At 41.6% G+C, this 12,377-nt stretch overlaps 1 protein-coding gene across 2 annotated transcripts in view; it reads left to right on the plus strand.

The window, feature by feature from the left end:
• abat (4-aminobutyrate aminotransferase) overlaps positions 1-12,377 on the plus strand; it is a 123,044-nt gene that overhangs the window by 49,507 nt on the left and 61,160 nt on the right. For both annotated transcript variants that reach the window (XM_084677563.1, XM_084677564.1), the window contains one exon: positions 7,682-7,839. In XM_084677563.1, coding sequence (XP_084533689.1) covers positions 7,770-7,839 — 70 coding nt within the window. In that variant the 5' untranslated portion in view covers positions 7,682-7,769. The remainder of the gene's footprint in view (positions 1-7,681; positions 7,840-12,377) is intronic.

Consider the following 12,377-nt stretch of genomic DNA (forward strand, 5'->3'; position numbering starts at 1 on the left):
AACGTCAAATTGCATGAAATTGCACATGGTAATACTTCAGAATGATGTCATCTCAAAGCCAATAAGGTTTGAAAACCATCAGTCAAAATGAAATTTGATTTATTGACACAAAGATATTGAGGCAATGTGGATATTTACATAAATACACCCCTTTCAGACATTTTGTATTACATTTCTCATTCCATTTCACCCTATATAAAAACACACCTACCTGCACACTATCCCAATCCTTGCCATTTACCTCCCTCCCAGCGCAAGTCACGCCAAAGCAGAAATGCTATAAATCAAATCAAATTTATTTGTATAGCCCTTTTTACACGCAAGCATGTCACAGAGGGCTTCACATACGCCCATAGAACTGCCCCTCAACCAACCTAAACCCTCAAGGAAGACAAGGAAAAACTCCCAGAAAAACTCCCAACGGGAGACAAAATGGAAGAAACCTTGGGAGGAGCAATTCAGAGAGGGATCCCCTACTCCAGAGACGGTTGGTAAGAGAGAGGAGCAGAACACAAGCTAAACATAGTCATACAGTGTCAATGGGTTTTGAAACACCAAAAATCCATTGTTCGGCTTTATAGACGTTGGATGGGACCTGGAAACTCGCTGTTGGCCGTCATGGAGGCTGGTTTCCGGTTGACGACCTGGTCCAGCGTTGGTAGACCGACTCCCAGGCAGGTCCTGACAGCTCAGACCCCCCGCCCCACAGGGGATGTGTCGGGGGGACAGAGAGGAGAACAGGGATTGGAGAATGCCAGGAGCAGCTAACAGTTTCAGTCGTAATAGAATGAGATCCCCACCGGTCAAGTGTGGACTAGTGCAGCAATTTAACAAAACTAAGAGGGTATTTGATGCAGCCCCACACACCAAGACAGCGACAGCCCCCCTTGGTTGGAACATGAAATCTGTTCCAGGGGAAACAACTCTAAAATAGGTTATATTTATACGAATAAGGATGAAAACAACCAGCCCCCCGTTGTCTCCAACTAGTAAACTATAATAAAAATATACAGCAACGGAACTATTACAGTAACAATATACAATAACAGGTTTACTTTATTTGTAACATTTAAATGGGCAGTGTGAACATAAGCTAAAATTACAATTTAAAAGTTACATGTGATACACACATAGGCAAACGCACACCCCAGGTTTACATAGAAAGTACACACATTTAACAATCATAGGATTGACTAAACAAGAACGTTTTTAATCTTGTTTTAAATGTCGAAACAGTATCAGCCTCCCTAATTGAGACAGGTAATTTGTTCCAGAGAAGAGGTGCTCTATATGAGAACGCCCTACCTCCAGCAGTTTTTTTCTTAATTTTGGGTATAACCAGATAGCCGGCATCTTGAGATCTTAGAGTTCTTGCGGGGCAATAGGGTTTAAGGAGACCGGAGAGGTACAGTGGTGCCAATCCATGTAGAGATTTGTAAGTTAGTAGTAAAACTTTGAAATCAGCTCTGGCTTGGATAGGGAGCCAGTGTAAAGAGATAAGAGTAGAGGTTATATGATCAAACTTTCTTGTTTTTGTCAATAGTCTAGCAGCAGCATTTTGTACCCGCTGTAAATTTTTCAAGTAGGTAATTGGGAGGCCAGAGAACAACACATTGCAGTAGTCCAATCGGGACGTAACAAAAGCATGTATTAGTTTTTCAGCATCATCCTTTGAGAGGAATTTTCGTATTTTGGCAATATTACGTAGATGGAAAAATGCAGTTCTGGTGATTTGTTTAATATGGTACTCAAACAAAAGGTCTGGGTCCAATGTGACTCCTAAATTTTTTACCAACTGGCTTTGAGATACTTTGACACCATCTAAGTTAAAGGTCAGATTGGATAAATTATTTCTGTATTTTTTAGGGCCGAAAATTTGAACCTCGGTTTTATCCGAATTAAGAAGAAGGAAATTTGCTGTCATCCAATTTCTCAACCCGGAAACACATTTTTCCATAGCATGTGGAAATTCTCCAGGCTTTATGGACATGTATAGCTGAGTATCATCTGCATAACAGTGAAAATTTACCCCAGAGCTTCTAATTATGTTTCCTAAAGGCAACATATAGAGTGAAAATAACAGAGGGCCTAGAACTGAACCCTGTGGTACTCCGTATTTTACAGTAGTGCTCCAGTGCTATAGCGGACGCATGAGGTGTAGTTGTCAAACAAAAATTGCCTCCCACGATCAAAACACATTTATCGCAACACTGTTTCCAGAATTTCTCAAAGATGGCTTGAAGACCACTTTCCAGAACCATAGTCAATTTACAATCAAGAATAGCCTCATAGGCAATAGGTCTATGGCACAACCCATGATCAACTCCTTGCAAGTATTAAGGTACAATGGCCGACTCTCACATCCGATTAAACCACACAACATGCACTCTCAGGGTGACCAACAAGATTATTTTAACCAACAAACAACAATATTACAAACATCTAACTGTGCGTGTCCACTACAGCGGAGCGGAGGGGTGCGGAGCGGAGGCTTCCAATTCATTTTCAAGGAAACCGGGCATTGACGCTCGTGTAGGGCATTGTGGGAGCGCAACGCGAGCGTCAACGCCCGGTTTCATTGAAAATGAATTGGAAGCCGACGCTCTGCGCCGCTCCGCTCCGCTTAAGTCAACACTCACTGTAACTGAACGAACACAACAAGTGAAATTTCTTGCATAGCTGTTGTAACCAAACTATTTTCCAGAAGTCTTGGCATTTTTTTGATATGCCGCACTGCATGCTGGGTACCCAAGAGGGCTGATGATCTAGCTGTGCTCCGACAAGATGCTAGTGACGCGCTAAGGTCTTGGAGTCTCCTGGAATGGAACGTGTCTTTCTGCCTTTAAGCTGCGTGCGCATCATCATCAAGACCTCATGTATATATATGTCAAGATAACATCCAAGCTAACAATTTCGCCAAAACTGGATGCAGCTTTGTATACTATATGTACTGTGTTATAGTTGTTTGAGTCCAATCAAATCTGAATTATTTTTAAACCAAGAGGTTTAAAAGACAACCTTTGCCTAAACTGACATGCACCAACACAGAAAACTGAGTTTCAACATCCATTTACACATTTAGTCTCTATTTTTTACTCTTAAGGCATATTTTTTACTCTTAAGGCATAACTATGTTTAACTTAATGTCTGCACCTTTCTGTCACCAACTGTCTCTGGAGTGGGGGGTGTGGGCTTCCAGGGTGTCTACAGGTGTAAACAAGTTAAATGTAATACTTTTAAGACCTTTTAATACCACTTCCAATTGAAATTAAAGACAACATTTACGATGGAAATACAAATCAAAAGTGGAAATATACAGTAATCTTCCCAAACACTGATGTCTGTTCAATATTAACAGTATGGTAAAATGACAACAATCGGTTGAGTTTAAGAACATTGACTAAATGTGTGTAATGCAAAAGGATAACACAAAAATGTAATTGCTGTGCTAAATTATATTTTTTATTACACAATGGTGGAGCAGAAACTAGCAATTCCATGAATCCCATGGAAACAAAGGCAAATGTGTGAGATGAACTGATGTAGAGCACAAATCATCCAAGAAGCAGTACTTCTCTTGAGTGTTTTTTATTCAGATGACTAATCATTGGATTCAGGTCAAAAGTCTATAACTTGAACTGGTTTCATTACTTAAGACACTTAAGTCAGCAGCTTGGCATGCTGGGACATGGAAAGGATTAAACATTTAGACTTTCATCAAAGTAAAAAATGCTGGTTTGTCCTTTTTCATCAATGTCCTCAAAAAAGCAGTCTGCAGAGCTAGTGTGTCTGTGGGGTGACTGTCTGTCTCTGGAGGGCTGGCAGGCAGGGGCAGTCAGGGCAGGCCAGCTGGATGAAGCTGTCCAGGGGTCAGGGCTAAAGAGAAGCTGTCCAGCTAGAGGGGTTAGTCCAGCAAGGGATCTGTTTTTCTCTCAGCATCCTCTGTTAAACTCTGTTGAGCGGGCCTCTGCATGACCCTCCAGACCTGTAAAAGTGAAGAAAAGATCCATGTCAGTTGTGAAAAATGAAGCTTTTTACATCTACACTTGACATAAACTACAGTTGTGACTGTGAAATGCAGTGGCATTACTTGAACTTGAATCCAAATGTGTTGACCTGATGGAGACCCGGCCATGCAACTTCACTCAAAACATTTGGCTCAATTCCAGGCTCTGACAAGAGTATTTAGCTCTAAACTGGTCAATATACACATCTGACCGAAGACCAACTCTATCTTTGCCTGTAAACAGTGATTCTGACTGTCATAGACCTTTAAATAGGCTGACCGAGTGAAACTAGCCTGGCTAACGTAGGTTGCTTTCTCAGGAAAATGACGAATGAAATAGGCTTGTTTTGAAAAATTGTATATACTGGCTATCTTCAGCAGGCTCTTGTCTATAAAAAACAGCCCTCCGTGATGTTTTAGGAGTCAAATTGAGTGAACTACAATATTGTTTACACACTGCCAGTGAGCGAGCCAAGTCTGTCTCTGAGGCCAAGTCAAAACAATGTACCCCCGGGACGCAGTCTCACTCCACTTGCAAGTTTTCCATAAATCACAAAAATAATTGGAGCATCTGGCTAGAAGCAAAATTCACACATCTCCTAAAGGCTGCCCTCCTTGGCATTTTTGGTGTCGACCGAACTGTGAAATGGTGAACTTATGAACATGACGCGACCAAAACTAGGCTGCCGCCTAACGGTGCGTTCACACTGCAGCAACACAATGGGAGAGACAACATGTTTTCCATTCATTTGCTATGGAGCCAGGCAAATCGCTTGCGTGGTGCATTGTGGGTAGCGACGCGACAGTTGAGATTTTCTCAACTTTATGCAAATGAGGAGCGATTTTTGCTAGCGATGGCCAATCAGAGGGTTTTCTTGTTTCTCGTAACGTAGCAACCATAGTACACTTCTAGCTTTCTAGGTTTCAAGGTGGAGGAGAAACTAATGGTTTGTGTGGCTGCTTACTGTACCCAGTCCTGTACGATACATAGCTGTATTCATACAGAGATGTTAATTTAAAGGAGACATGAAATGCTGTTTTTGGATGCTTGTATATAGGCCTTAGTGGTCCCCTAATACTGTATTTGAAGTATACTTCCCGAAATTCAGCCTTGGTGCATAGTTACAGCCACTACGAGCAGTCCCTCAATGAGCTTTCCTCAAAACGTGCTGTTTCTGTGTCTGTAGCTTTAAATGCTAATGAGGAGGAGAGGCAACATGCGCTAATGTTTACACCGGATGTATAACAATGGCTCGTAGCCCCCGTTGCTGTAAGATGCCTAGAATTTAGCCATTCTCATCTAATCACCCTGGTTTGCAGAGGTGCACACTCAGTCATTTCAATGTGGAGAAAGGCGGATATCGCGCACGCCATAACACCAACAGCATAACGGTTATCCAAATAACAAAGAAGTGTACAACACTGGCGTTACAGCGTTTGTATTCACACACACACACTTGATGCCATTCATCTTTACATTAGCAACAGTAACTCAGCTGTTAGCTGCAGAGCTAATGTTACAGCCACATTCTAAGGGTAGCAAGCTTGGTAACCATATACGGTAAAGCAACAAAATGAAATAGCGTGAGTTAACTTACTTGTCCAAGGTTTGTAGCTTGGCCAAGGAGATTTAGTAATGATCCAGAATTTAATTTCAGCAAGGCCAGCTTTCGTTGGCTCAAGTTGAGGAAACAGTAGTGGCTGAAATGTTTGGCGCAGACATACAAAACTTTGGGAAGTTGCGTCGGCGCATTTCCAGCAAAAGTACAATTTAAGATACTGGTTGTGCAGAGGCTCGGATGAAGGAACAAAAAAAAGATTTGTGCTTGCATTTGTACATCCAAGCTCTGAGCAACTGTTATGCTTCGTTTGTTTGCTCGCCATGATGTCTCTCCAGGAAAAAACAATATTGCCCTTGCACAGTGGTAGCTCAGTTTCTCATGGGCGGGCCAGATGATCTGGGCGGCCAAAGCAGAGAGAGGGGAGCTAACCTTCCTCCTATCTACGTCACTAGGAGGAGATTTTCAAACAGAGCAATTGAGCCTTCATTTTGTCAAAGGTGGAGAAGAACACACAGGGCTTGGTTTACTCTTATCAAAAATTCTAGCCACCGGGGGACCAAAGGCAGGCCAGGGGAACTCATATTAACGTTAAATAACCTCATAAAATGAAGTTTTCATGTCATGTCTCCTTTAAAAAAAAACATGCATGGCGCAAGGTTGCCGAAGTTGTTGGGGCTTGTGCTTTCAAATTCAGTCTAGTCATTACTTCGTTCTGTGGTAACTAGCCCGGCTGGAACTCCCTATCGTATCGACAGATTAGCAGAGAGTTTGAGTAATATAATACGTTTTTTACACATGTCAACGTGTATGTCTATTAAAAAGTTTTGTATTTTGTATACAAGTTGTATTTTGATGGATGTTGCGAGTACGTAAACCTAAGTCTGCATACTTGGCCATTACAACTACAACAGTGACTTTAGAGAACTACATTCTACATGAAGATGTTTGAAACGCCCCCGAGCGTGTTGAACTGTGGGAAGGCGAGCGATGGCAAGCGATTCGCGTAGCTGCAGTGTGAACGCAATGTTAGCCTATGCGGTCTCCCTGGCGCATAGGCTTATTACAAAGACTTTCACGACCCAAATCTAAATTCTGAGCAGACGGGTCTTTGGGGAATCGCTTTAGTATTTTTTGGTCAATTTGGCTGTGTAAAATGCGAGAGAAAATCATGTGCAATTGTCAAGCGTAGGCTATGACTATAAGACAACCACGTGTAAATGCTAGCCTTGATAAACAGAAAACATTACGCCTATCATAATAAATTAAGATACTTCGAGCGAACAATTGACAGGTATATTTCACCACAACATTTCTCGGAGATCTCACAAAATAGTTTAAGCAATTTTGCCTTTTTTGTGCCCCATTCTGCCATTTGTAATTTCATTTTGTTGGGCGATCTTTTAATTGACAGGCAATAGGCTTGAAACCTTTTGTATTTTTATATTTAAGATGTAATGTCAACCAGTCAGCCATGTGAATGGCTTCACCAGGGGAGTAGCAGCGACAATGCAGAAGAAACGCATGTCTTGTCGAATCCACTGTTCTTGGAAATTCGGAACTAGTTCAAAAATTAACCGATTCTTGATACCCAACCCTACCCCAATACACACACAGATGACCAAATACACAAACACAGACATGCAAATATATATTTATTCACATGAGATCACAGCCTCAAAACACCTACACACATACAATGCTGCAAGCCAGAGCAGGCTGTCAGACTCGTAGAGTGGCAGGATGGATGCTTTCTCTGATTGCGTCTGCTGTGGTCAGATGTTTTAATGGTTCCACTTCCAATGCGACAATCAGTAAGCCTAAACTAAACCTGGATAAGAGTGGCTGATTTACTGGCTGAGATACTGAGGACGCAGATTTGTATGCTTATGGGTGTTTAGTGCGACCAACCGACTGAAGTACAGGTTGTGTAATGCTTTGGACTCACGTTGGACTGAGTTTTCCTTTTGCACTGTGCATGACTTTTGCACTGTGCATTCTTTATCTGTCTGTCTCACTAATCCTGTCTACTGATCATTGATAGACTGCCCTCTCCCTCCCCTTTTTCCTCCCTTCACACTCTCTTTTTCCTCTCCTGCTCTCCTTTCTCTCACAGTCTCTCTTTAGGTGACGGGAAGGCAGGTGTCAAGGACTCCCTTCTATCACTCTGCCCTCGTCTCTACCTCGCTTTTTCGCTCCGAGCCATGGCATCGTCTCTGCTCAGTCGGCAGCTGGCCCTCTCCCTCCAGCAGAACCTGAGGCTTGCCACACCAGGTAAAGCTCCCTCCAGAACTACTGACGGCTCTCTCTGTCCATACCATGGAACCAGAACAGGATGGAACCCTTCTACTTTGACTAATGTTGGCTATAGGAATTGTTACTATGGTTGGGTACTAAAACCTAGTGCCAAAATGGCACCGATACCTATATGACCGGTATGTACTGGACCGAATCAGAACAAAAATGTTGGTGCCTTATTTCAGTACCACTTACATGCCTGAACTGTCGATTTGAAATATTTGCCCTCTGGTGCTCAAACGGATGGAAGAAACATTCCCACACATAGTTAAATTATACTGCATTCATGTGGTGTCAGAACACCAACACGGAAAGTCTAAGAACATTGCAGATAACAGTGATTGGTTGATGTTTTTTGTTGTTTTGTATTTCATTAATTAATTAATTTAAGTATACTGCAACCTTTTAATATTATTTACAAACACTTTTTGAATGTGATCCACTGTTGTTTTGTGGGTCTTTTTTTGGGGGGGGGGGGGTATCAGTTCAGCCACCATTTAGGCACCGGTACTGTTTTAAAAGTATTGATCTGGTAGAGGTATCTAAGAACAACAAACACCCAACCCTAATTGTTACACAGATTCATGAAACATAAAACAATGCAAATTACATTCTATAATTAATCATGGGATTTCTGTGGTTGTGTTATGTATTCAAGAGCAAGCTTAATTGGGATAAAGTCCTGCGTGTATGGAATGTATGTCTAAGATGTAATGGGAACTATGGGAGCAAACAGATGTGTGTGTCTGTGTAGAGCTGAAAGTAGTGCTGTCAAACCACTAAAATATTTAATCGCATTAATGTCATCTTTAACTCGCAATTTCATCGCACATTTTTATCTATTCTAAATGTCCCTTGATTTATTTTTTTCCCATAGTTTTTTTTTTCTAATTTTAATGCTCTTATCAACATGGAAAACATTGGATTGCTTGGTGCAAATGTTTTTTAAATATTTTTAAACAACATTGCAATTGACTAGCTTTGATGAGGGGGCAGAGAATTTGCATCAGCTGTGTGCTTGGCCATCAAGCACACAGCATCAAGATATTTCAGACTGTACGTGCTGCGATGATAGCTCAGTTCACAACGACAAAACACACAGACCACTTTGGTCTTGCCAATGGAACCATTTGGCAACTTTTTTAAAGTAAACTTTCCATTTGAAATCTTATTGGCATCCATTTTGGCGTCTCACGCTCGCCATCCACTCAAAACGTAACGTTAGCCTACTTCTCTTTAACCGGCTCAAAAGCCCAAACAAGTGTGTGCGGCGTGCCTGTTGTTTTGTTTCTGGCTTGCTAGATCTGGTGTAGTGTTGTAGTTTTCAGTATTTGTAGCAACAACATGTGAAAAAAACTACCTTAACGCGTTTAACTGACAGCACTAGATGAAAGACAGGTTTATGAGTAGTGTTTATAGAAAGGTCTGTGTAGAGCAAATGTAAATACATTGTAAATACTAACAATGTAAATACTAAAAATGTAAATACCAAAGGTTCACATCTGTCAATAATCTACGTCAGTCTAGTTCCATCTGGCTATGTTCCTTTCTTTAACTCATCAGACTCATCATGACTGAACAATGTGACTTGTTTGGTGCAAAGACATAGTCAGTTTTATGTTTGCAGAATTTTCATGAATGCATGCATATATCGCAAGATGGTATTGACTAACAGTTGACTTTTTTCATGGAAATAAACATGAATCAGGTTCATGGTTTTACCACACACAACCAATAAGCAGTACAAGTCAATGCACAATTAACAATAGTCATGTGGGCAACTGGGCTATGGCAGAGCTCATGTTCAGCTCCTTGCGAGAACAGCCTATGGCAGTACAGCAGCTGACTCTTTGGTCCCATTAAAATACACAACATGCACACTCAGGGTGACCAACAAGATTATATTAACTGAAAAACAATAACATTACAAACATCTAACTGAACAAACACAACAACTGAAATCTCTCGCACGGCTGTTGTAACAGCACTATTTTCCACAAGTCTTTGCCTATTTGACATACCGCACTGGATACTGGGTTCCCAAGGGTCGCTGACGCTGATTATCAAGCTGTGGTTCGGCTGTGTGATTTGAGTATTAGCTTTGGTCAGCTTTGGGACACAGGTTAAGAAACAGTTGACATTTCAAGGTGAAATTGCACATGGTATGTCAGAATTATGTCATCCTGTTTAACTAAACAGATAATTAAAATGATGACAGGCCAAAAGACTGCAGCTGGATTTTAACCTTTGACCTTGCTCCTTGCAGTGCACTGTCTTGAGCTATTCTCAGTGTTAAGAACCATTGTGGTCAGTTACTGTATAGAAAAGTAAGCTATTTGTTCTGTGGATACGATTTGGCTAAAGTTTAAACTTATTCAGTGATCTTTTGAGATGTCAAGGCAGGGCAGGCAGGCCAGCCGGATGAAGCTGTCTTGGGGGCAGGGCTTAAGAGAAACTGTCCAGGTAGAGAGGGGTAGTCCAGCAAGAGGTCTGTGTTGCTCCATATCCTCTGTTGCATCCTCTGTTACACTCAGCATCCTCTCTTGTTGCTCTCAGCATGGTCTGTTGCACTCTGTTGGACAGGCCTCTGCATGTCCTGTCAAAGTGAAGAAAGGGTCCATGTCAATGGTGAAAAATGAAGCTTTTTCCATCTACACTTGATACAGACTTCAGTTTTGAGTCTTGAACTTGAATCCAAATGTGTTGGAAACCCATGCAAAGTCACTCAAAACACAGGCTCTAGCAAGAGTATTTAGCCCTAAACTGGTCAATATATACACATCTGACAAAAGACCAGCTCGACCTTTGCGTGTAAACATTGATTCTGACTGTCAGAGACCTTTTAAATAGGCTGACCTAGTGAAACTAGCCTGGCTACCGTAGGTTGCTTTCTTAGGCAAATGATTAATGAAATAGCCAGTTTGTGATATTTCAAAACAAGGCTATCTTCAGCATCTACAAAAAGCAGCCCTCCCTGACGTTTTAGGAGTAGAATTAAGTGAAATACAATATTGTTTACACACTGGCAGTGAGCGAGCCGAGTCTGTCTCTGAGGCTAAGTCAAAACAATGTACCCCGGGACGGAGTCTCACTCCACTTGCAAGTTTTCCACAAAGCACAAAAATAATTGGAGCATCTGGCTCAAAGCACAATTCCCAAAGCTGCCCTCTCACTGAACTGTAAAATGGTGAACTTATGAACATGACGCGACCCAAACATGGCTGCCGCCTAAGCCTATGCGGTCTCCCTGGCGCATAGGCTTAGTACAAAGACTTTCAGGGCCCAAATCAAAATTCGGATCTGACAGGTCTGTGGGAAATTGCTTGTTCTCCTGAAAGCTGCCATTCTCTACCTTTTTGATGAATTTGCCGAGATGCTACAATGATTCCCTACAGTAGAGGTAAAAAGCTAGCTACTTTTCGAGTTTTGTTTTCTGTCACTTCAAACTCATGATCTTAATGTCACAAAGTGCTCAAACCTTCACCATAATTCAAGAGTAGTGTTCTTTCACAAACCCAATCATTGATTCTATCTTAAAATGTGTAAAAATAGGACTTACCAAACGTTGCTGCCTCCAACACGGCTATTGGGCGATTCCAGTTGGAAACAACAATGGCCGCGCCGAAAAAAGAATTTATATTCGTAACGGCGAGCTGCGATTGGAAGCTTAATGAAACAGGAGCTAAATACCAAGGGTGGGGGCTTGGTCAGCACACAGCTTGCGTGAGTGTCAAGTAGGGTGACCACCTGTCCCGCTTTGCGCTGTATCAAACAACATTTTCAATATGCAACGTGCGGGACAAGGGGTGAAAATGTGCAACAGAACGCAAAGCAGGACAGGTGGTCACCCCAGTGTCAAGGAGCAGGAGTAGCCTGTGAGAATTTGGAGCGCGCGCTGTGGAGCAATTCAATTGAATTCAATCATGTATTGACATACCAAGGTGAAATTGTTTATGGTTCTTCAGAGTGATGTTGTCTTGAACCCTATTAGGTTTGAAAAATTGTCAAAATTACATTAGATTTATTGACACAAAGATATTGAGGCAATGTGGACATTTACATAAATACACCCCTTTCAGCCATTTTGTATCATATTTCTTATCCCATGTCACCCTATATAAAGACATGTATTCTACACATCTGTAACAAATTTGAAGTTGATTGGATCTATGGTTCATAAAGAGAAGGGTTTTGAAGGTTGTTCCAAATTTGGACCGTACAGCAAAATCTATCATGGCGGACCTTATGGGTCGTTGAGGCTTTTTTGTTCCCCATGAGAAATAAGGCATGTCTACCAATTTTCAGGCATTTTGGAGTAATGGGGGAAATCACATAGACTTAAGGCGTGGCTTATAGCGCCACTTATGGGCGCACATGGGCCATTAGCCGTCTGGGAGTAGTGAGTTACCTGTTGTATCATTGGGCCAATTTTTTAAAAATTGGGTCAAGGACTTTTTGAGCTATTACCAGCCTGACATTGTCATACTCATAATTCTACTCAGAATATGAGTCTG

This window comes from Hypomesus nipponensis, chromosome 17 (genome assembly GCF_054491055.1).
Source record: "Hypomesus nipponensis isolate SF chromosome 17, ASM5449105v1, whole genome shotgun sequence".
NCBI lineage: Eukaryota > Metazoa > Chordata > Actinopteri > Osmeriformes > Osmeridae > Hypomesus > Hypomesus nipponensis.